The sequence below is a fragment of the Scyliorhinus torazame genome, chromosome 18, assembly GCF_047496885.1.
Source record: "Scyliorhinus torazame isolate Kashiwa2021f chromosome 18, sScyTor2.1, whole genome shotgun sequence".
NCBI classification, from domain to species: Eukaryota; Metazoa; Chordata; class Chondrichthyes; order Carcharhiniformes; family Scyliorhinidae; genus Scyliorhinus; species Scyliorhinus torazame.
The window spans coordinates 61,469,551-61,494,268 of NC_092724.1; the positions used below are offsets into that span (position 1 = coordinate 61,469,551).

At 43.4% G+C, this 24,718-nt stretch overlaps 1 protein-coding gene and 1 long non-coding RNA gene across 3 annotated transcripts in view; one reads left to right on the top strand and one right to left on the bottom strand.

Moving 5' to 3' along the window:
- Positions 1 to 24,718, bottom strand: part of LOC140395248 (E3 SUMO-protein ligase PIAS4-like) — a 178,624-nt gene that overhangs the window by 68,889 nt on the left and 85,017 nt on the right. For both annotated transcript variants that reach the window (XM_072482806.1, XM_072482805.1), the window contains 2 exons: positions 17,316 to 17,688; positions 577 to 658 (listed from right to left, as the gene is read on the bottom strand). In XM_072482806.1, the coding sequence (XP_072338907.1) occupies positions 577 to 658; positions 17,316 to 17,688 (455 nt within the window). The remainder of the gene's footprint in view (positions 1 to 576; positions 659 to 17,315; positions 17,689 to 24,718) is intronic.
- LOC140395251 (uncharacterized) overlaps positions 20,185 to 24,718 on the top strand; it is a 134,359-nt gene continuing 129,825 nt past the window's right edge. The window contains exon 1 of the long non-coding RNA XR_011936143.1: positions 20,185 to 20,420. This is a non-coding gene — a long non-coding RNA (uncharacterized lncRNA). The remainder of the gene's footprint in view (positions 20,421 to 24,718) is intronic.

A 24,718-nucleotide genomic window follows, 5' to 3' on the forward strand; every position in this document is an offset into this window, starting at 1 on the left:
GAGTGTCAGACAGATTTCAGGAAAATGACCTACTCCTGTTTTTACATCTGCTGATTTGTGTGCAGGTTTTCTCTTTTATTCAGTTAATGAAATCATCCTGCACCACAGACTGTAATATTGCCAGAGGAAATTCTGTTGCTTCCAAGTGGTCAGATTTATACTTCAGTTAGTAGGCCGAGATTGAAAATAACATTTGTAGACCCCCGTGGAATCATACGGCCAACTTTTCAAATAAGAACAATTCCTTAAAAAATTTTTTAAAATAGATTTATAGTACTCAAATCAATATTTTCCCAATTAAGGGACAATTTAGCGTGGCTAATCCACCTACGTTGCACATCTTTGGGTTGTGGAAGTGAGACCCACGCAGACACAGTGAGAATGTGCAAACTCCACACGGATAGTGACCCGGAGTCGGGATTGAACTGGGTTCCTTGGCACTGCGAGCCAGCAGTGCTAAAAAGAACAATTCCTACCAGAATTTTGTCAGGACAATTACTTTTTTAAAAATCTGCGAATACATAGTAATAAAAACAGTGGAAAAAAGTGGAAAAACAAACATTTTTTTCCACTTACCCAGAGATAATTTGTTCCCTCTGTTTGTCAGTTAATGTAAAACTGAACTGATTCTCTTGAATCCGCTCACTGGTAGTTGGGACTGAAAAAGAAATGCCAGTAATTCTGTTATTTTGCCCTATAACTGAAAATAACAAATTCAGCATTGCAGATTTTTCTGTATCTATAGGGATGACCACTGTCTCCACATGGGCAGTGCAGGGACAGTGCCATGTATGGCTTCACACTGAGGATACCCTCCAGGGTCAGTGGCCATGTAGTGTTTGCAGATTCTCCCAGTGTATGCGTGGGCCTCACCCCACATCCCAGAGATGGCAGAGTAGGTGAATTGGCCACGCTAAATTACCTCTTGGAAATAAAAAATGGGTACTTTAAATTTTTTTTAAATTAGAAAATTAAAAATTAGTTCACAAATTTCCCACTGGATTATCAAATTTCCCCACCTTTATCCAGGGAGCACCAAGAATATGCAATGTTTGAAGTGCAGAAAGCAATGTTTTAGGAGTAAGTTATTAAACTGCCCAAACCCTGAAAGCCGATGAGTAATCTGGCTTTAAATTTAAAAAAAATTAAGTACCCAATTCTTTTTTTTTCCATATAAGAAGCAATTTAATGTGGCCAATTTGCCTACCCTGCACCTTTTTGTATTGTGGGAGTGCGATCCACACAAATACAAGGAGAATGTGCAAACTCTGCATGGACAGTGACCCAGAGTCGGGATTGAACCCGTGCCCTCAGCGCCGTGAGCCAGTACTGGGCCACCGTGCCACCCTGCGAAACTTAGATTACACAACTCCCCTGAACAAAAGTTGAGAAAAATGGTGGAAATATTAGAATTCACATCATAACCATTGACTTTTCACCACTGATATCCAAATCGACACCTCTATCCTCCACCAGGACAATCAGAGCTCCAGGTTTCTTCACCGAACGGAGGTCCAACGAGTCAACATTCACTACCATCAACATCCACTTGGTGAATTTTGTTCTCACATTGAACAACTTATCCTTTAACTCCAATCTTTCCCGCCAGGTAAATGTACATGAAAACCTACTTCACCTCACCCGTCGCAGATTCATCTCCATCTATAGGAATGACCACCGTCTCCACAAGGGAGAGTGACCTGGGCCAGGATTGAACCTGGGTCCATGGCGCTGTGATGCAGCAGTGCTAACCACTGCACCAGCTTAAACCCTTCTTTAAACAAGTTTTATCCTCTGAATTGATAGTACAGTGAGGGATATACTTAAAAAAAAATTTTTTTTATAGTACCCAATTATTTTTTTTCCAATTAAGGGGCAAATTAGCGTGGCCAATCCACCTGACCTGCACATCTTTGGGTTGTGCAAACTCCACATGGACAGTGACCCAGGGCCGGGATTCGAATCCGGGTCCTCAGCGCCGCAGTCCCAGTGCTATCCACTGCACCACATGCCACCTTGAGTGAGCGATATACTGGGCCACGAGATGTGATTGTGGTTGAGTGCAATTCTGTTGATAGCCAATAGCGTATCTTGCATGCCCATATATATTTTCTGAATTTAGCACAGTAGGCGTGCCATCACAACATGATGGAGGGTATGCTCAGTGTGAAGCCAGACATCCACTATTTAAAATGCACTTCATCCCATGTTGTAGCTTCACCAGGTTGACACCTCATTTTTGGATATTCTGGATTGGATTGGATTTATTTATTGTCACGTGCACCGAGGTACAGTGAAAAGTATTTTTCTGCGAGCAGCTCAACAGATCATTAAGTACATGGGAAGAAAAGGGAATAAATGAAAATACATAATAGGGCAACACAAGGTATATAATGTAACTACACAAGTACCGGCATCGGATGAAGCATACAGGGGTGTAGTATTAATGAGGTCAGTCCATAGGAGGGTAATTTAGGAGTCTGTTAACAGCAGGGAAGAAGCTGTGTTTGAGTCTGTTGTTCTCAGACGTCTGTACCTCTTGTCCGACGGAAGAAGTTGGAAGACTGAATATGCCGGGTGGGAGGGGTCTTTGATTATGCTGCCCGCTTTCCCAAGGCAGTGGGAGGTATAGATGGAGTCAATGGATGGGAGGCAGGTTTGTGTTATGGACTGGGCGGTGTTCATGACTCTCTGAAGTTTCTTGCGGTCCTGGGCCGAGCAGTTGCCATACCAGGCTGTGATGCAGCCAGATAGGATGCTTTCTATGGTGCATCTGTAAAAGTTGGTAAGGATTAATGTGGACATACCGAATTTCCTTAGTTTCCTGAGGAAGTATAGACGCTGTTGTGGTTTCTTGGTGGTAGCGCCGACGTGGGTGGTCCAGGACAGATTTTGGGAGATGTGTACCCCTAGGAATTTGAAACTGCTAACCATCTCCACCTCGGCCCCGTTGATGCTGACAGGGGTGTGTACAGTACTTTGCTTCCTGAAGTCAATTACCAGCTCTTTAGTTTTGCTGGCATTGAGAGAGAGATTGTTGTCGCTGCACCACTCCACTAGGTTCTCTATCTCTCTCCTGTATTCTGATTCGTCGTTATTCGAGATCCGGCCCACTATGGTTGTATCGTCTGCAAACTTGTAGATGGAGTTGGAACCAAATTTTGCCACGCAGTCCTGTGTGTACAGGGAGTAGAGTAGGAGGCTATGTACGCAGCCTTGCGGGGCCCTGGTATGGAGGACTATTGTGGAGGAGGTGTAGTTGTTCATTCTTACTGACTGTGGTCTGTCTGTTGGTCAGAAAATCGAGGATCAAGTTGCAGAGTGGGGAGCCAAGTCTTAGGTTTTGGAGCTTTGATACGAGCTTGGTTGGAAATATGGCGTTGAAGGCAGAGCTGTAATCAATAAATAGGAGTCTGATGTAGGAGTCCTTGTTGTCGAGATGCTCGAGGGATGAGTGTCTGCTGTGGACCAGTTGCAACGGTATGCGAATTGCACTGGATCAAGGAGTTCTGGGATTATGGAGGTGATGCGCATCATGATCAACCTCTCGAAGCACTTCATTACGACTGAAGTCAGGGCCACCGGATGGTAATCATTGAGGCAGGTTGCCTCTTGGTGCTGCTCCTGATGTCCTCCCCTGCTTAAACTCTACTTTAAAAACAAATTCCAATTAAGGGGCAATTTAGTGTGGCCAATCCATCTACCCTGCACATCTTTGAGTTGTGGGGGCGAAACCAACGCAAACACAGGGAGAATGTGCAAACTCCACACAGTGACCGAGAGCTGGGATCGAACCTGGGACCTCGGCACCATGAGGCAGCAGTGCTAACCACTGCACCACCGTGCTGCCTTGGATGGTCCACCTTGGCCCCCTTCTTAGGTTCCTACCATCACAGACATCAGTTTTCAACTAATTAAAAAAAAATTTTTACAATGTATTTTATTCCAAACATATATAAAAGGTTACAAAACATAAACGATGAATAAACTCCCCAGCACACAACTATTCAGTTTGTACAAATTTCCCCTCTTTTCACCCCCCACCCCATGACGAACAGCTCCTCAAACAAGGCCACAAACATCCCCCGGCTCAACCTCCACCCCCAATATCCTTGTTAACGCCGCGAACACTCCCGCCTAAAATCGCCCCAAGTTTTCACAGCCCCAGAACATATGAACATGATTCGCTGGTCCTAGTCTGTCACTCCCTGGGAGAGCCCACTCATTCTTGCCAGAGTCATGTGTACCCTGTGTACCATCTTGAACTGTATCATGCTCATCCTTGCGCACGAGGTTGCATTAACCCTCAGTAGTGCCTCCCTCCATACTCGCCAGTTTATCTCCACTCCCAGCTCCCCATTCTCAATCTTTATCACCTGCTCACTTCCCTGCTCTCCAGCCATCTGTATATGTCTACGATCCTCCCCTCCCCATCCACATCTGGAAGCAGCAGTCGCTCCAACAGGGTGTGCCTTGGCAACCTGGGTAACTCTTTCCAAACCTTCCGTAGGAAGTCCCTTACCTACAGGTACCTAAACTCCCTTACTCCCGGGAGCTCTACCCTCTCCTTCAGTTCCTCTATACTGGTAAACCCTTCTTCCAGGCACAAATTCCTCACCTTATCCACTTCTTACACATGCCATTTATCCCCACGGATCAAAACAGTGGTTTTTGCACAACGGCATTAACATCGACATCCCCAATATCGTAAAGTGCCTCCTCAGCTGGTTCCAGTGGACTGCACTACAGGGTTCTCAGTGTTTCCTAGTTTTCAACTAACATCAACTTCACATAATATCAAAAAATGGCTGAAGGCACGGGATACAGCAAGGCTCTAGACCTGACAACGTTCTGGCTGCCATATTGAAGACTTGTGCTCCAGAACTAGCCGGTGCCTTAGCAAGGTGTTCCTGTACAATACTGACACAAACCTGAATGTAGTAATTTATCCAGGTTATTTCCTATCCACAAGAAGCTGGACAAATTCAATCGCTAACCTATTAGCCTTCCCTCGATCAGCAACAAAAAATGGAAGATGTAATTGACAGTACAATCAAATGGCACTTACACAACAATCACCTGCTCACCAATACATAAGTTGGGTTTCGCCAGAGCCAATCAGCTCCAGAGCTCATTACAGCCTTAGCTCAAACACGAAGAGCTAAAATCCAGAGGTGACATAAGAGAGGCTGCCCTTTATATCAAGGCAACATTTGGCAGAACATAGCATCAAGCAGCCCCAACATAATTTAGGTCAATGGGAATCGGAGAAAATTCTCCATTGGCTGGAGTTATACTGTGTACGAAAGAATGATAGTTGTAGTTGCTAGGGGCCAATCATCTCAGCCTCAGGACATCACCGCAGGAATTCCTCAATGTAGCATTCTAGGCCCACTCATTGCTTCAGTGGCTTTCCCTCCAACATAAGGTCCGAAGTGAAGTAATTTGTTCATGGTTGCAGTAAAGTAAGCTCAGTCGCCACAACCCCAGGTCCCTATAGGCTGCTTTGCCCTTTTGAGGGGGAGAACGGACTGGTGGCAATTTAACCTGATGATCAACACACAAGGCCACAAAACATCCCCCACATTGCCTCAAAGCCCTCCGTTGAACCCCTTAATTCGTACTTATCTTTTCCAACTGAAGTCATACGTCCCCCAGCCAACCGCCATCCCGGTGGCATTGCTGACTGCTACTCCAGCAGAATTCTTCGCCGGGGAGAAGGCGAGGGAGGGGCAAAGGTGAGAAGGCAGGCCTTAATAACCTCAGCCAGTACGCAAATTGAATCCGCACTGTTGGCATCACTCTGCATCATGAACCAGCTGTCCAGACAACCGAGCTAAACCGGACCCCAAAGTACCACTGCACCTCTTTGGATATTGATACTCCTCGATCCTTGCCAACATGCAGCAAAGCCTGGACAACATTCAGGTCAAGAAGTAGCAAGTAACAATTCTTGCTAGACAAATGCAAGGTAATTACCATCTCCAACAAGGGAGAATGAACCAGCTCACCATGACATTCAAAAATAGCATTACAGTTGCTGAATCCCCCAGCATCATCATTCTGAGAGTTACCATGGACGAGAAACTTAATTGGACCAGCCAAATAAATAGTGGCTGCAAGAACAGGCCAGAATCTGAATTCTGCTGTGATTAACTCATTTTGGACTCCTGTGTTGTCAATCAAAACGTTTTTTTGCAATTTTAAAATGGATTTGTGCTGAACCAAAAGGCGGTTACTATAAGTCACATGACTCACAGGATTGGTCATCTGTTCTGGAAGTTTCCAAGAGATTACAAGAACAAAAGAGTTCCAAATTGAATCCCACACCTCATTGTAAGGCCATATTATAATCATGAAACTAGCCAAGTAACAGTAGAACTGACTCCTCCTCTTCCCTCCCAGTACGATAACAAAGACAGAAATCAAAACTTGTTATACCTGGTTATTCCAAACCTGTGTTGTCACCATTTTGCTCCGTAAGGAAACACTTGGCCAGAAGCACAGAAGCTGATTAAAAGAGGCTGAAGTCAACTGGGTCACATGCTTCTAGTCTTTTTGATAATTTCAATATTACATTTCCAGCCTAACAGATCAGTCTGCTGATTTAACACCAACTGGAAAGCAGATCTCCTGGCTGACCAAGCAGCCAGCCACCATCTCTCAAATATTCAAAGTCTGTTTGATTTTAAAAGTCTGATTATCGCCTGTCAAGCAGTCTTGTCATGTGAGAGTCCCTTTAAGAAAAGTGTGCTTTATAAAATGGCGGCAGTGATGTCATTGTGTGGGTGGAGCTGGGCTCTGCTCTGCTTTTTACTTTCGCTTTGAGCTGGGAACTGTTTTGGCTCTGTGTTTTAGTTTCGTTTTCAGTTGAAGAGCTGCATTCAAACCAAGCAGATGTGCGTTGATGTCTCTCTCTGCAATCTAAAGAATGTCTCCAGATCACTTGATGATTTCAAAGTGATACCTGTTTCTGTAAAGAATGCAAACCTGTCATTGTTAAAAAGGGGTTTTGACTTATGGATGTTGTTTGGAAAGTTATTAAAAGGTTATTTATAGAGTATTGTATCTGTGGGGATTATTTAGGTTGGTCTTGGTAAACTGTTTACGGTGTGTTCATAAAAATGTTAACTGGATTCATAGAATAAACATTGTTTTTGTTTAAAAATACTTTTAGTTCTCGGTTGCATCAGACCTGTAAAGTGGGCCCTTGTGCTCCCCATAACCAAAATCTATTAAAAGTTGTGGGTCAGGTGAACTCCATGATATATTTTGGTGTTCTGTAAACCCTGGCCCATAATAATCTAAGCATTGAAATTCCACTGTGCTGCATCGTCAATTGTTTCAAGGATTTTTGTGCTACTGTTTCCAATCAGGAATCATCCAAACCGAATTCTGCCACAAAGAAAACACTCCCTGGACTTTTGGAAATCACATGAACTAATATTCATTTTGGAACTGCTCTTACTGTTGTCATCAATCCATAGTTGCAAAAGCTCCCTGTTTTCCATCTTCCTTACTGTATGCAGCGCTAACAACACCCCCACCCCAGATTTGAATGTGAAATAAACTAAACTTCCGAGTTCATTATGAAGAGCTTGCTGCCTGTTATTTTTTTCAAATATGTTTATTAAGAATTTTTAAAGAAAACTTTCAACCATACTAACCCCGTAACAAAAGCTGCCTGTTATTTATAAAATTGGATCACACAAACCAAGGGTTTGGGGAAAGACTCAACAGTCTATTTTAGATAACGAGGAGTTAAAGAAGTTCAGTTTGCCTCTCTCTTGTCCGTAACGAGCCTCAAAACGTGTTCACCATCTACAAGGTACATAGCAGAAATGTGACAGAATACTCCCCTTGTCCGAATAAATGGAGCTTCAGAAATATTCAGGTAATTCAACACCATCCAGGAAAATGCAGCCCGCATGATCAGCACCCCATTCATCAGATTAAACATTCACTCCCTCCCCACGGGAGCACAGGAGCAGCAGTTTGTACCATCTACAAGATGCAGTGCAGCAATTTTCCAAGCTTTCTTCAACACCTTCCAAACTCACGGCCTCAATCATCTAGAAAGGCAACAGGCACATGGGAACACCACCACATGCGAGTTCCTTTCCAAATCACAGGCCACCCTGACTTGGAAACATATATATGTTCCTTCGCTGTTGTTGGATGAAAAATCTGGAATTCCCTCCATACAAAAATGTGCCTGTATCTACATCAGATGGACTCTAGACGTTCACTGCCACCTTCTCGTGGACAACACGTACTGGCCTTGGCTCAAACAATCACATCCCATGAACAAATACTAACAAGTCTCTGAAAACACCTTCCCACCATCTCCCCTTTCAGAATTCCAAAGGGATGTTCCCTCTCCAACGCCTGGTCACTTCTCAATCACCCCAACGCCCCATCTCCTTCTCACATCAGCTTGCCATGTAATCGTAGGAGATACATCAGCTCCTACTTTACCTCCTCACTTCTTACCGTCCAAGACTTCAAAGTGAAATTATTTAAATGTATTTCTTTCAATACAGCACACTGTAGAGGATATTGAAATAATAAGCAGCAAAATACAATGACCCAATGCAAACTGAATGACCGCTTTGGAGAACACCTCCATTCAGTCCGCAAGCACGATCCCAAACATCTGATCGCTTGTCATTTTAATTCTTTACCCAATTCTCACTCTGACCTCTCTATTCTTGGCTCCGACACTGTCAAATGAAGCTTAAGGAAAGCTTGAATATCAGCATCTCATCTTGTGATTACACACTTTATGAACTAAACAAGAAATTCAACAATTTCCAATCATTATCTCTCCCTCTTTAATGGCAGCTCAATGGTGCTGACTGTTTTCACATTTACACCTTCGAAAAACCCATATTTTGTTCATTTATTTGTCCTAGAACCATCTCCTTTTGCCTTGCACCATTATCTCTATCATTTAATCCCTCCTGTTCCCACTCTACCATAGTTCTAACAAAACTGATCTGAAAATTCTTATAGTTTCTATCTCCACAGGTGCTGCTGGTCCAGCCGAGTATTTTCAGCATTTTCCATTTTTAACTCAAGGTTCTGTGGTCACAAATGAGGAAGAGTAGAATCCATAGAGTCTCTACAGTGCAGGAGGCCATTCAGCACATTGAGTCTGCACCGATGCTCTGAAACAGCACCCTACCTAGGCCCACTCCCCCACCGTATCCCCACCTAACCTGCACATCCCTGGACACTACAGGGCAATTTTATCATGGCCAATCCACCTAACCTGCACATCTTTGGACTATGGGAGGAAACCAGTTCACCCGGAGGAAACCCATGCAGACACGAAAAGAAAGTGCAAACTCCAGACAGGCAGTCACCCAAGGCTGGAATTGAACCTGGGTCCCTGGCGCTGTGAAGCAGCAGTGCCGCCATGCCACCCTAGGCGGCTTTAGAAGTTAGAATGTATGCATTTTATTCCATGTTTGTGGATAGTTGTATTGAGATCAGTTGCAAACTCAGATGGCAGAAAGAATGCTACAAGAACTGGTATAACTGGTTTGGTAGTTGTAAATTAGAAAATTGGGTCATGAACTCATACTGAATTAATCATGAATCGAAGATTTGTAAATCCTGGTCAGTAAACAAAGTCTAATTTCGGTCTGCCACAACTAATTTTTATGTCTGTTCTATTGCTCTGAACTAATACAGGATGCCTTTAATTATAGTACCATGAGCCTTTAGGAAGTTAGGACTGAAAATGTCAGTAGTTGCAAGGCTCCAGGGTGCATCAATATTTAGTTGTCCAGTGTACAAAAAAAGTTGAAACCCCACACACAAGCAATGTGAACATGTGAGATGGCCGTGTGCTCCCAAATAACTTGGCTCTTATTTCCACTGTTCAAAAACAAAATTACAATGCATTGACAGCAGCTGTTCATCGGACCATCAGTCTGATTTTAGAAAATTTAAACTCGGGACTGAGATTAATTCACTTATTTCATTTCAAGGATACCAGCAGGTCCACTTCTTCCACTTTCTGGTGATACAGTGGAAGACTTGCCTGCACTGAAATTCTGCGGAAATCTAAAATTGAGGAAACATTTTCTCAGACATATTTAGATTTTACCAATGGAGGTATGAAAATAGAAGAGTAGGAATTTGCAAGTGTTGATATACATCTGATAGGGTTAGATGAAATAGGACAAAAGGAGATTTGGGTGGAACACAAGTTACATCTACTGGATGAAATGCTCTGCTTCTGTGCTTCAAATTCTATGCAATAGTGATTGACTCTTTGTCCACAAATTACATAAAGAATCAAAATTATACATGCGATATAGGCCAATATAGAAGACAAATTCTTTTATTTTCGGTAATGCTAAGCATTTAATTGGAATGGAGGCAGTGCTAAGATTTTGCAATGCACAAATGTAGGTGATTTCAACATTCATTTAGGCATCTTGTGTACATATGAATTGAAATGAAAATACTTTGGATGTATTTCCATTTGGCTGCAAAGTCATTTCAGCTGTGTCACAAAGCCAATAAGTTACTCCAATAGTTTTTTAAAATAAATTTAGAGAACCCAATTCATTTATTCCAATTAAGGGGCAATTTAGCATGGCCAATCCACCTAGCCTGCACATCTTTGGGTTGTGGGGGAGAAACCCACGCAAACACGGGGAGAATGTGCAAACTCCACACGGACAGTGACTCAGAGCCGGGATCGAACCTGGGACCTCGGCGCCGTGAGGCTGCAGGGCTAACCCTCTGCACCACCATGCTGCCCAGTTACTCCAATAGCTAATATGTTGCTTGTACTATAACGTACTCTCAATTTTTGCTGACTGAACAAGCAATGAGAATGAAACACGAAGTGCAACTTTGGTGTTAAGAAGATTAAGTGGAGTCTGCATTCATGAGATATTCAATCTACTTAATGATTGCTAGCAGTACTGAGATTGAGAAGAAACTAGGACGAGCTATCCGAGTTTGGTAAAATGAAGGTTAAACCTATGAGTGTTGAAGAGAACAGTGGGCTAAACAGCTGGCTTGTAATGCAGAACAAGGCCAGCAGCGCGGGTTCAATTCCCATACCGGCCTCCACGAACAGGCGCCGGGATGTGGCGACTAGGGGCTTTTCACAGTAACTTCATTGAAGCCTACTTTTGACAATAAGCAATTATTATTAAAATGCTGGAAATGTAGCAAGTCAGTCAGCACTTTTAGGGAAAAGGCAATACACTGATTAGATCAGCTGCTTGTGCACAGTTCATGCATTTGATATGTGATCAACAATGTAACCGAGAAGCCATTTTTAGGGCTTCTGGTCATTTAAAAAAAAAACTCTTTCCAATTAAGAGGCAATTTTGCATGGCCAATCCACTTACCCTGCACATCTTTGGGTTGTGGGGGTGAGACCCACGCAGACACAGGGAGAACGTGCAAAGTCCACACAGACAGTGACCCAGGACTGGGATTGAAACCAGGTCCTCGGTGTAGTGAGGCAATGGTGCTAACCACTGTACCACCGTGCAGCCTTGCTGGTTATTTTTTTTAAATTGTATTTATTATTTAATTCACAGGATATGGGCATCACTGATAAAGCCTGCATTTGCCCATCCTTATTTGCCCTACAGAAGGTGGTGGTGAGTTGCCTTCTTGAATGAACCACTGCAGTCTATATGGTGAAGTTGCTTCCACAGTACTCTTTAGAGGATTCCAGCATTTTGACCCAGCATTGAAATAATGGAAATATATTTCCAAGACAGGATGGCATGTGATTTACAGGGGAGCTTAGGAAATGTTGGTATTCCCATGCACCTGCTGCCTTTGTCCTTCTAGTGTTAGGAAAACAAAGATAGTTTCAAGAGATTTATAAAGGTAAACATTAGAAATGAGGTTGTTTTAAGTGCATTTAATTTTATGTTTCTATGCCTGGAGGGGAAAGCCTATAGTTAGTTTCATGCTGGACAAAGGTGTTTATTATGGCTCTGGGAAGCCAGGGAAGAGATTGCTGAGCCTTTGGCTTTGATTTTTATGTCATCATTGGCTACAGGAATAGTGCCAGAGGACTGGAGGATAGCAAATGTGGTTCCTTTGTTCAAGAAGGGGAGTAGAGACAACCCCGGCAACTATAGACCGGTGAGCCTCACGTCTGTTGTGGGTAAAGTCTTGGAGGGGATTATAAGAGACAAGATTTAGAATCATCTAGATAGGGATAATATGATTAGGGATAGTCAGTATGGCTTTGTGAAGGGTAGGTCATGCCTCACAAACTTTATCGAGTTCTTTGAGAAGGTGACTGAACAGGTAGACGAGGGTAGAGCAGTTGATGTGGTGCATATGGATTTCAGTAAAGCGTTTGATAAGGTTCCCCACGGTAGGCTATTGCAGAAAATACGGAGGCTGGGGATTGAGGGTGATTTAGAGATGTGGATCAGAAATTGGCTAGCTGAAAGAAGACAGAGGGTGGTGGTTGATGGGAAATGTTCAGAATGGAGTTCAGTTACAAGTGGCGTACCACAAGGATCTGTTCTGGGGCCGTTGCTATTTGTCATTTTTATAAATGACCTAGAGGAGGGCGCAGAAGGGTGGGTGAGTAAATTTGCAGACGACACTAAAGTCGGTGGTGTTGTCGACAGTGCGGAAGGATGTTGCAGGTTACAGAGGGAGATAGATAAGCTGCAGAGCTGGGCTGAGAGGTGGCAAATGGTGTTTAATGTAGAGAAGTGTGAGGTGATTCACTTTGGAAGGAATAACAGGAATGTGGAATATTTGGCTAATGGTAAAATTCTTGGAAGTGTGGATGAGCAGAGGGATCTCGGTGTCCATGTACATAGATCCCTGAAAGTTGCCACCCAGGTTGATAGGGTTGTGAAGAAGGCCTATGGAGTGTTGGCCTTTATTGGTAGAGGGATTGAGTTCCGGAGTCATGAGGTCATGTTGCAGCTGTACAAAACTCTGGTACGGCCGCATTTGGAGTATTGCGTACAGTTCTGGTCACCTCATTATAGGAAGGACGTGGAAGCTTTGGAACGGGTGCAGAGGAGATTTACCAGGATGTTGCCTGGTATGGAGGGAAAATCTTATGAGGAAAGGCTGATGGACTTGAGGTTGTTTTCGTTAGAGAGAAGAAGGTTAAGAGGAGACTTAATAGAGGCATACAAAATGATCAGGGGGTTAGATAGGGTGGACAGTGAGAGCCTTCTCCCGCGGATGGAAATGGCTAGCACGAGGGGACATAGCCTTAAACTGAGGGGTAATAGATATAGGACAGAGGTCAGAGGTAGGTTCTTTACTCAAAGAGTGGTGAGGCCGTGGAATGTCCTACCTGCTACAGTAGTGAACTCGCCAACATTGAGGGCATTTAAAAGTTTATTGGATAAGCATATGGATGATAATGGCATAGTGTAGGTTAGATGGCTTTTGTTTTTTGACTTCCCATGTCGGTGCAACATCGTGGGCCGAAGGGCCTGTACTGCACTGTATCGTTCTATTATACGTGTGTGGGTTGGTTAAATTCCAACTGTGTCTCTATTGTGTTTAGAGAGGGCTACAGCTGAAGAATAAATAGTAGAAAGCACTGTTTCGCAACAGGAGGCCACTTTACAGAGGGAAGGGCTTTCCTTTGTTCTTAAGTTTTCACTGGAAGTCAGGTCACTGGGGAGTGAACAGCTCTCAATTCTGCCAGGAGAAGCTGGACAGGACAATGGAATTTCAAAGGTGCAAGTTTCCTAAGGATCAAAATACAATCCAGATAACCAGAGAATTGGGACAGAAAGAAAATTTAAGACACCTGAAGTTAAAAGAAGAGACCGAAATATTGTTCTGAAAAATTCAAGAGTAAACAAAACAAAGTGTGTGGAGTTAAAGAGACAATTAGAATAACTAGATTTAAAATGAACAGCAGACTTCAGAAGTAGATGAAACATCTGATACAATTTTAATAGTCTGTGAATCGAGAGTTAAAGCAATTGTGAGAAGTTTGCACTGCATTCAAGACAAAGGAAAACCTAAAGGGATTAGTTAAAATCCTGGACTGGATTAACTATTAAAAGTGGAACAGAACCTTGGGTTAAACGAGTCATTGGTAAAACATGGACTGGATTTCGGAATGCAAATCACTAAGGGAAAGGATTATGAGAGAAGATTTTAAAGCGTGTTTTTGGGAGTGGATTTTGGAAGCTCTCATGTGATCATCATCTGGGGGGAATTTTGATGAGAAATCCACAGACATTCACTTGGGTTCAGAGTGGAGTGTGTCTTATCACAGTCATCTTGTGTGCTTAAACAGGACTGTGTGTTAATCAGACCATTGTAGTTTACGATGTACTTCTAAATCTGCGACAATCTAAAAATCTGTGTGTAACTGCTAAGTTAAGGGGGAGTAAAGCAGCATTGTATCATAATCCAATTTTTAAATGTATAATAAATGTTTTTTTTCTTGCTGTTAAACTAACTAGTGGTCCTGTGACTCTGTTCCTCCATGATTTATTTAAAAAACTAAATAAAAGTTATGGGCTTTTGAGCTAGGGTTCCATTCTGGGATCTTCCTGTCCAGTTATAATATCAACTGAGATTGTAACACAAGGTGTAGAGCTCAGGTCACTGTAATCAGCTTGTTGCAGGATCAAAATGTGTGAACTGAAAACATTAAAACTTGGCAAATTCTGGGAGACAGATTTCTTTGTCCCACCAATATTGCAAATGTTAATAATAGAAAAGCTTGTTCAGTACTAAAGAAAATAATTGCCTGTTCCCACTCAGATGACAATAAATTAAACCAAGGTAAATCTGCGTATGCTCACCATTCATCAACTGAAAGCACGACCATAACAAATTTAGAAAACCTTACGCCTGATATTTCTACCTAAAATCAATGTAGGCTAATGATAAGTTCATATTTCAGTTATATATATTCTGAAGTACTGTAAAAAGGACATTCTCAAAGGCAATTAGATATAGATAATAACTGCTGCCTTTAGCTTGCGACACTCACATCGCAAAAATATATGTCTTTTAGGTCTTCAAATAACACATGCAGCAAAATCAACACCATTATTCACTGTACTTCATTCAGACACCAGTCACACAAAGCGGCTGATACCTGCAAGAGAATGATTGAATTTGGGGTGGAGGCAGGGAGTTCACTGAAGACCACTCATTGAAATGTCTCCTACAGCCCTTGTGGGCTTAGCTGCAATAGAGGCATAGAGTATAAAAGCAAGAAAGTGATTCTACACCTCTACAAATAATTGGTCAGACCACATTTGGACTGCTATGTTCAGTTCTGGGCACATTATTTAAGGAAGGATGTTAAAGCCCTGGAGAGGGTACAGAGGACAACAATCTATCCTTCAATGCCAGCAAAACTAAAGAGCTGGTCATTGACTTCAGGAAGCAAAGTATTGTACACACCCCTGTCAGCATCAACAGGGCCGAGGTGGAAATGTTTAGCAGCTTCAAATTCCTAGGGGTACGCCTCTCCAAAAATGTGTCCTGATCCACCCAAGCCGACTCTACCAAAAAGAAAGCACAAAATACTTCCTCAGGAAACTAAGGAAATTTTGCATGTCCACATGAACTCTTACCAACTTTTACAGATGCACCATAGAAAGCATCCTGTCTGACTGCATCACAGCCTGGTACGGCAACTGTTCGGCCCAAGACCGCAAGAAACTTCAGAGTCGTGAACACAGCCTAGTCCATCACACAAAACTGCCTCCCATCCATTGACTCCATCTATACCTCCCGCTGCCTGGGAAAGTGGGCAGCTCCCACCCGGCCTACTCACTCATCCAACTTCTTCCATTGGGCAGGAGATATAAAAGTCTGAGAACACGCACAAACAGACCCAAAAACAACTTCTTCCCCGTTGTTGCCAGACTCCTAAATGACCCTCTTATGGACTGATCTGATTAACACTACACCCCTGTATGCTTCACCCGATGGCGGTGTTTATGTAGTTATATTGAGTACGCCGTGTTGCCCTATTATGTATTTTCTTTTCTTTTCATGTACTTAATGATCTATTGAGCTGTTCGCAGAAAAATACTTTTCACTGAACTTCACTACACCTGACAATAAACAAAATCCAATCCAAGGAGATGTAGAATCATAAAATCCCTATAGTGCAGGAGGCCCTTCTGCCCATCGAGTCTGCACCAACCACCTGAAAGAGCATCCTACCTAGGCCCATGCCCCCACGCTATCCCCGTAAATCCAGCTAACTTTTGAACTTTAAGGGGCAATTTTAACATGGCCAGTCCACCTAAACTGCACATCTTTGGACTGTGGGAAGAAACCAGAGCACCGGGAGCAAACCCACGCAGTCACAAGGAGAATGTGCAAACCCCACGCAGTCACAGGGAGAATGTGCAAACTCCACACAGTCTCCCAAGATCGGAATCGAGTCCGGGTCATTGGTGCTGTGAGGCAGCAGAGCTAACCATGTCACCCTCCTAGAGGAGGACTGGAATACCAGGAATTTTAGATACAAGGAAAGATTGGAGAAATTGGGCTTGTTCTCCTTGGAGCAGAGAAGATTAAGAGATCATCTTATTGAGTAGTACAGGGTAAAGAAGGATATTCTATTTCCACTAGTTGGTATGTCAGTGGCATGGGGTCACAATTTCAATGTCACAATGGGGTCAGCAAGAGAGCTAGAAGTGAGGTGAGGAGAAACTTCTTTCCTCAAGAGTTGTTGTGGTTTGGAATGTGCTTCCTGGGAGTGGTGGAGGTGGATCCCATAGGAGGTTTCAAATGAGAGCTGGGTATATATTTGAAAGTGATTAATTTAGAGGGCTATAGAGATAGGGCTGTGGAATGGGACTAGCTTGGAAGCTCTTATGGGAGTCAGTGCAGACACGATGGGCCGAATGACATCTTTCTGTGCTGTAAATAACAAATAATGCATTCAGTGGTCAAATAATTTTCAACTAGTTCTGTTCTCACAAAGAGCAAATATCAGCAGTCTGCTATCAATTGCAGAATTCTGGTAGGAGCCAGTGTCTTCAGAAAGGAGGTAAATGTAGGGAAAAATGTACAATTGTACAACTATTTTGACGAGAGGAGAACCTTCACTTAAATCATTGTTTCAATTAACTGACTGGGAAACAACGCAAATATGAAAGGATTTTAATTGAAAACTTAAACTGCGATGCTCAGCAACATGACATAGTGAATACTATTAATTTGTGCAGCAAAGAAACATTAATTTTGAAAATAATGGCAGTCATATTTCATCTCCCATTAAACCAAAGAACTTAAGGAATAGTGGGTGCTCTTGCCCCATTTATAAATATACAAGATATTAATCCTACCTAGTTCTGTAGGTTTCATCAGATCATCTAGTATTTCGTAGAAAGGCAATTTTGTTAATCTCACATTGGATTTTGTATCGGTTTTTCCTGTGTGACAAATTGGAGCAGACGTTCTGGCATTCAAGGCTGCCTCTGAAGAATGTAAAGGAAATGTTGGAGCAGGCGGAAGTTGTTGACACTGCGTGTTTGTGGGTCTTGTACTGTAGCGATGAGCATGCAAGTCTTGGATCTTCTTTAAAATCTCCGAGGAGCAGTTGGTCCTTACCAGCTGTAATGCACGCGAGACCAATTCATGTTTCAGTCCACTTTTGTTGCGTCCTGCAAACCCCAAAAGTACCTGAAGCTCAGATACCCTAAAGCCCAGGATCATATTCTTTTCAGAGGGGTGGGTGAGGGAATGAGGATTTAAAAAAAACAGCATTATTACAGTTAATTAAGATATGTTAATTATTACTTTACAGTTTCACAAAATAAGTAACAGAGAAAGAAACACACTAAAGTAGCAAGTAGATTTAAACTCCACTTCAGGAATTTGCATGGTCCATGCTGACATTTCAGTGCAGCGTGGAGAAGTGCTTGTTTAGGCTTCTATAGAGATCATAAATCTACATCACAGAACGACCCAATGTCTCTGAACCAGCCAACAAGGAGCCAGCAGTCCCACTTTCCAGCTCTTGGTCCATAGCCTTGTATGTTACAGTACATCAGGGGCATATCCAAGTACTTTTTAAATGCAGCAAGTTCCAGATAACCATCATCCCCTGGGTGAAAAGAACACTCCCTTGAATCCCTTCTAAACCTTAAATCTATGTCCCCTGGTTACGGATTGATCAATGGAAATAGGCCTTCCTTTCCATAGTTGTATACACTTCAATTAGGTCTCACAAGAGCCTCTTCTGTTTCATAGTAAACAATCCCAGTCCATCTAATCTTTCCTCATGACTAAAATGCCCCCTCCACACAAGTCCAAATCCCTGATAAATACCAGAAAAAGCAAGGGAACCAATACTGAGCCCTGCAAAACCCCACTGGAAATTGTCTTCCAGTCAGGAAAACAGCCAACCATTACTTTTTAATTCCTGCATCAGAACAAATTTTGGATCCAACCTGCAACTATGCCTTGGTTTTTACTTCCATGACAAGGCTGCCATGTAGGATTTTATCAAAAGGTTTGCTAAAATCCATATAGATTACATAATAATCTTTATTAGTGTCACAAGTAGACTTACATTAACACTTCAATTAAGTTACTGTGAAAACCCCCTAGTCGCCACATTACGGCGCCTGTTCAGGTACACTGAGGGAGAATTCAGAATGCCCAATTCATCTAGCAAGCACCTCTTTCGGGACTTGTGGGATCAAATGTATTATCCTCACCAAGCTGCGTTAACTCCTCAAAAAATATAGGCAGACATGACCTTCTCTTAACAAATCAGTGTCTTTCTAAACAAAGATTGATCCTGCCCCTCAAAACTATTCTTCCAATAATTAAAACATTTTTTTTTTTTTAAAAAAAAGTGTACCCAATTAATTTTTTCCAATTAAGGGGCAATTTAGCGTGGCCAATCCACCTAGCATGCACATTTTTGGGTTGTAGAGGCGAAGCCCACCCAAACACAGGGAGAATGTGCAAACTCCACACGGACAATGACCAGAGTCGGGATCAAACCTGGGACCTCAGCGCCATGAAGCCGCAGTGCTAACCCACTGCGCCACCACCCTTCTTCCAATAATTAATCTACTTATCAGTTTCTCCCTTTTTTTAAACAATGCTACAATGTCAGCTGTCCTCCAGCACCTCACCTGTAGTCAGAGGATTAGAAAATGGTCAGAGCCTTCATCATTTCTGCTCCTAGCAGCCTAGGGGATATTTCATCCAGCCCTAGGGGTATATTCACTTTTTAAAATGTTAAATCCCTTAATTCTTTTTTCTCTCACTGTTATTTCATTATACATTCCACAATCACCCTGACTGCAATGACAGTATCATCCCTCTCTTTTGTTAAAAAAGACCCAGAATATTCATTAAGAACCACACCAACCAACATTGTCAGCCTCCACAAATCGATTACCCTATTATCCTTTCCACTTCATTTTTTTCCTCTTTATGTACTAAAAATCATTGAGATTTTCACTCTTACACTGCAGGTTCTTTACAGTATTGAGCCTTCAGTATCTATCAAAAGGTGCCCTATTTTATTTATCCTTGGCTTTAAGCAGGCTGCGAGATGAAACCAAGGAGGTTCAGATGAATGCCATGGCACTATTAGATGAGCTGAGAAATCCCTGTTCAAATTTATCCCTCAGCCATAAACTTGCCTGACAAGCCTCCTCCTCCTCAATAGGTATTTGAATATTTTCTGCGAAACCTCAAAGAGAATATTCCAATAATCATTTACAATTTCTGATCACTGCAGTATAATTGCCGATTTAATATCACAAAGGTCATTCTGACCCTCAGGATAAAGTCAGCCCCCCCCCCCCAAAAAAGCCCTTGGCGGGAAATTTAAGTACAAAAATCTCCCATACTGAGCATGCTCAGTAAGTGGGTAAAGACGGGGAGGAACCGGCCCTTCGCCCCTGCCGACTCTCAGGGGAAACAACAATTTTAAAACAAGAATTTACTGGGGGGAGGGGACCCTGCAGCCCTCCAAATGCGTCCGCGAGGTTTCCCGCACGATCGGATATCCCAGTCACCACATTGAGCCGGTTACCTTGGCCGCGCTTTGTTCCGCCATCTTTTTTTGTCCCTGTCTCCGCTTTCTCTCTCGCTCGCTCGCTCTGCGCAGAATCACTCCGCCCGGGGCCAGGTAGCCAATCACAGCGCCTCGATTTATGAGGTGGGGTGGGGGGAGGGGAAGAGTCCCAACGGTCGCGGCCGTCGTCAACGGCCACACGCCGATTTAGCTGCAGGTTAACTGTTATAAACAAAGAATTATAACGATGTGCCGAGGGCTGAAATTAAGACCATCGGCCTTTCTGGTTCCCAAACCTACAAGTTCAATCGGATCTTTTTGCTTTCCTTTTTAAATTAATCGTTGATTGGTGGGTTCTCTCAAATCAGAAGCGTCGAGTTGGGTTGCCTGCTATCTCGTCCCAGAGCAGGTAATTTATATATCGTGCAGGCTCTTACCGTTCCTCCCGGGTAAAATTTACCTCATTTAAACATACATTTTCAACGCATTCCTGTTTCTCCACATAAGGTGACAGTAATTAGTTATATTATGGGGGGGGGGGGGCTTTGATGAATTTTCCTCAGCAAAACAAAACTCACAACTCGAGCCAATCTCCCTAAAACTCTACTCGTCTTCTGGGCTGTAAGAAGGTGCAATCTCCAACAGCCTGGGAGCAGCATAGCGAAATGAGTAAAGAACCTGTCAGAAGGATGCGCAGTATGTTGTAAAGTATTATATCTATGATAACTTTTACTTTACCAGAATAGTTTTGAATTTTTACTCTGCTTTACAATGGGGTGTCTGGAAAATTCCCAAGTGTAAAAGCAAATTCATATAATCTCTCCAGTGCAGTATGGAGGCCATTTGGCCTAACTCCACCAACCATTCGACAACCCTATCCCTTCAACCCCACCTAACCTGCACATCTTTGAACTGTGGGAGGAATCCAAAGCACCCGGAGGAAACCCATGCAGACAGGGGAGAATGTGAATTAAAAAAAAATTAATAAATAGAGTACCCAATTCATGTTTTCCAATTAAGGGAACAATTTAGCATATTCAATCCACCTACCCTGCACATCTTTGGGTTGTGGAGGCAAAACCCATGCAAACACAGGGAGAATGTGCAAACTCCACACGGACAGTGACTCAGAGCCGGGATCCAACCTGGGCCCTGAGGCAGCAGTGCTAACCACTGCACCACCACGCTGCCTTTGAGAATGCAAAAACTTTACACCGTCTGGTAAACTTTACACAAGGGGCTGGTTTAGCACAGCGCAAATCGCGGGCTTTTAAAGCAGACCAAGGTAGGCCAGCAGCACGGTTCAATTCCTGTACCAGCCTCCCTGAACAGTCTCCGGAATGTGGAGACGAGGGGTTTTCACAGTAACTTAATTTGAAACCTACTTATGACAAGCAATTTTCATTTTACATTTCATTTCAGTTACCTAAGGCCACAATTGAACCTGGGTCCCTGGCACTGAGGCTGCAAAGCTAACCACTGTGTCACCATGCTGCCCTTGTACAGAAATACAATTTGGTATGTCTACATCTTATGGTGTAGACTTTATTATTCATATTATTAGAAAAAGATATTTGAGCTTGGTTGACTTCATGAAGAGATAACAAGGAGGGCACGGTGGCATAGTGGTTAGCACTGCTGCCTCACAGTGCCAGGAACCCGGTTTTGATTCTGGCTTTGGGTGACTGTGGAGTTTGCATGTTTTTTTGTTACTGTGCAGAAGTGGCACTTTGGCCTATCGAGTCTGGACCAACACATGAAAGATGTCTGACCTGCCTACCTAATCCCATTTGCCAGCACCTCTTGGCCCATAGCCACGTGCTCCCAGTGTCTGCGTGCCTACGGGTGCTCCGTTTTCCTTCCACAGTCCAAAGATGTGTAGTTTAAGTGGATTGGCTATGATCAATGGGCGGGGTTACAGGATAGGGTGGTGACTGGGCATAGATGGAGTGCTTTTTCAGAGGGTTGGTGCAGACTTGATGAGCCGAATAGCCTCCTGCACTGTAGGGATTCTATGGTTGATTATGGTAGTGGGTTTGAAGATTTTAATAAGGCTTTTGAAAAGGTTCACAAGACAAACTGGCATATAAAGTGAGAAAACAGGGGATCTAAGTTCAATTCAAAATTGGTTCAGTGGCAGGTAGCAAAGAATGGTTGAGCAATGTTTACTGGGAAGTTTTTTTCCAGTGGGGTTCAACAGAGCTCAACCCTAGATTTCTTGCTTTTTGTGTACATATCAATGAATTTAACGTAACAATGAATTTAATATTTAAGAGGCATGGAGAAGATGTTAGCAGATGATACAAAAATTGTGTTTACACCGTCTGGTAAACTGGTTGATCGTGAAGAAGAGAGCTGTAAATTGCAGAAACATCAATATCCTGTGATGGAAGGTGTTACTGACAATGTTATCAAGTGGTTGTCACTCAGCAATAACTGCTCACAAAAGCTATATTTGGGTTCTGCTGGGGCCACATGGCTCCAGACTTCATTACAACCTTGAAACATGGATAAAAGATCATAACTCAAGAGCTGAGAATGACTGTCCTTGACATCAAATTAGCTTTTGACTTTGACATCAAGGAGCCCGAGCAAAATTGAAATAAGTGGGAGCCGGGAAAACTCCCCACTGTTTGAAGTCATTCCGATCAGAAAGAAGATGGTTGTGGTGGTTGCTCAACCCCAAAATATTGCTGTCCTGGAGTTCTTTGGCATAGTGTCTGAGACATAGAGTCAGAAGTGGAGATGCTCATCAAAGATTGGTGCTGAATACTGCACTCACGACTCCTCAGATAGTTTTGTCTCAGTTCAGGTCTGCCCAGACAACGTTTAAGCTTGGACTGGTTAGTAACAAGTGACATTGTCTGGCACTTAGATGGTACAAATTACCATCTCCAACATGAGAGTATTTAATCATCTCTCCATGACATTCAATGGCATTACCATTGCTACATCCCCCCACCATTAACATTGACTAGAAAATGAATTGATCCAGCCACATAAATACTGTGGCTAAAAGAGCAGGCCAGAGGCTGGGAATTGTGCAGCAAGTAACATCTGACTCCCCAACGCCTGCCCTTCATTTACAAGGCATAAGCTGCACTGCTGCCTCACAACACCAGGAACATGGATTTGACTCTGGCCTTGGGTGACTGTGTGGATTTGCACATTCTCCCCGTGTTTGAGAGTTTCCTCCAGGTGCTCCAGTTCCCTCCCATATCCAAAGATGTGCAGTTTAAGTGGTTTGGCTATGACCAATGAGTGGGCCAAGATAAGGTGCTCTTTTGGGGGCCCAGTTGCCAGGATGGGTGCATCGTGCAGCTCCAACAACACTCAAGCTCTTCCAGGACAAAGCAGCATGTTTGATTGGCACCCATCCACCAACGTAAACATTCATTCACTTCCCACTACCCGTGCACAGTGGTAGCGTGTGTACCATCTACAAGATGCAGTCTAGTAACTCGCCGCCTTCAACCTTTTTTATTAATAAATTCAGAGTACCCAATTCACTTTTTCCAATTAAGGGGCAATTTAGCATGGCCAATCCACCTACCCTGCACATCTTTGGGTTGTGGGGGCAAAACCCACACAAACACGGGGAGAATGTGCAAACTCCACACGGACAGTGACCCAGAGCCGGGATTGAACCTAGGACCTCGGTGGCTAAGACAGCAGTGCTAATCACTGCGCCACTGTGCTGCCTTTTCACCGTTCAAACCTTTTAAAAAATCTTTTACAGTACCCAATTATTTTTTGTTTTCCAATTAAGGGGCAATTTAGCGTAGCCAATCCACCTAACCTGCACATCTTTGGGTTGTGGGGGTGAAACCCACGCAGACATGGGGAGAATGTGCAAACTCAACACGGACAGTGACCCAGGGCCTGGAGTCGAACACAGCGCCACAGTCCCAGTGCTATCCACTGTGCCACCCTACCGTTCAAACCTGAGACCTCTACTACCTAGAAGAACCATGGCAACAGACACATGGGAATAACATTTACTGCAAGCTCCCGCTGGGCCACATAAACCATGACTTGGAACTATATCACTCTTCCTTCATTCTCGGTGGGTAAAAAACCTGGAACTCCCTTCCTAACAACACTGTGGGTGTACCAGCACCACATGGACTACATTGATTCAAGAACATGGAACAGTACAGGCCCTTCTGCCCACAATGTTGTGCCGACCATTTATCCTAATCTAAGATCAACCTAACCTACACCCCTTCAAATTACTGCTGTCCATGTGCCTGTCCAAGAGTCGCTTTAAAGTCCCTAATGACTCTGACTCCACCACCTCCGCAGGCAGTGCATTCCATGCACTCACCACTCTCTGTGTAAAGAACCTACTCTCCTACCATCTCCCCTACACCTTCCTCCAATCACCTTAAAATTACGTCCACTCGTGACAGCCATTTCCGCCTTGGGGAAAAGTCTCTGGCTTTCCACTCTATCCATGCCTCTCATCACCTTGTACACCTCTATCACGTCACCTCTCTTCCTTCTTCGCTCCAGTGAGAAAAGCCCTTGCTCCCTCAACCTTTCTTCATAAGACATGCCCTCCAGTCCAGGTAGCATCCTGGTAAATCTCCTCTCTGCCCTCTCCAGAGCATCCACATCCTTCCTAAAATGAGACAACCAGAACTGGACACAAAGGGCAGCACGGTGGCGCAGTGGTTAGCATTGCTGCCTCACGGCGCTGAGGTC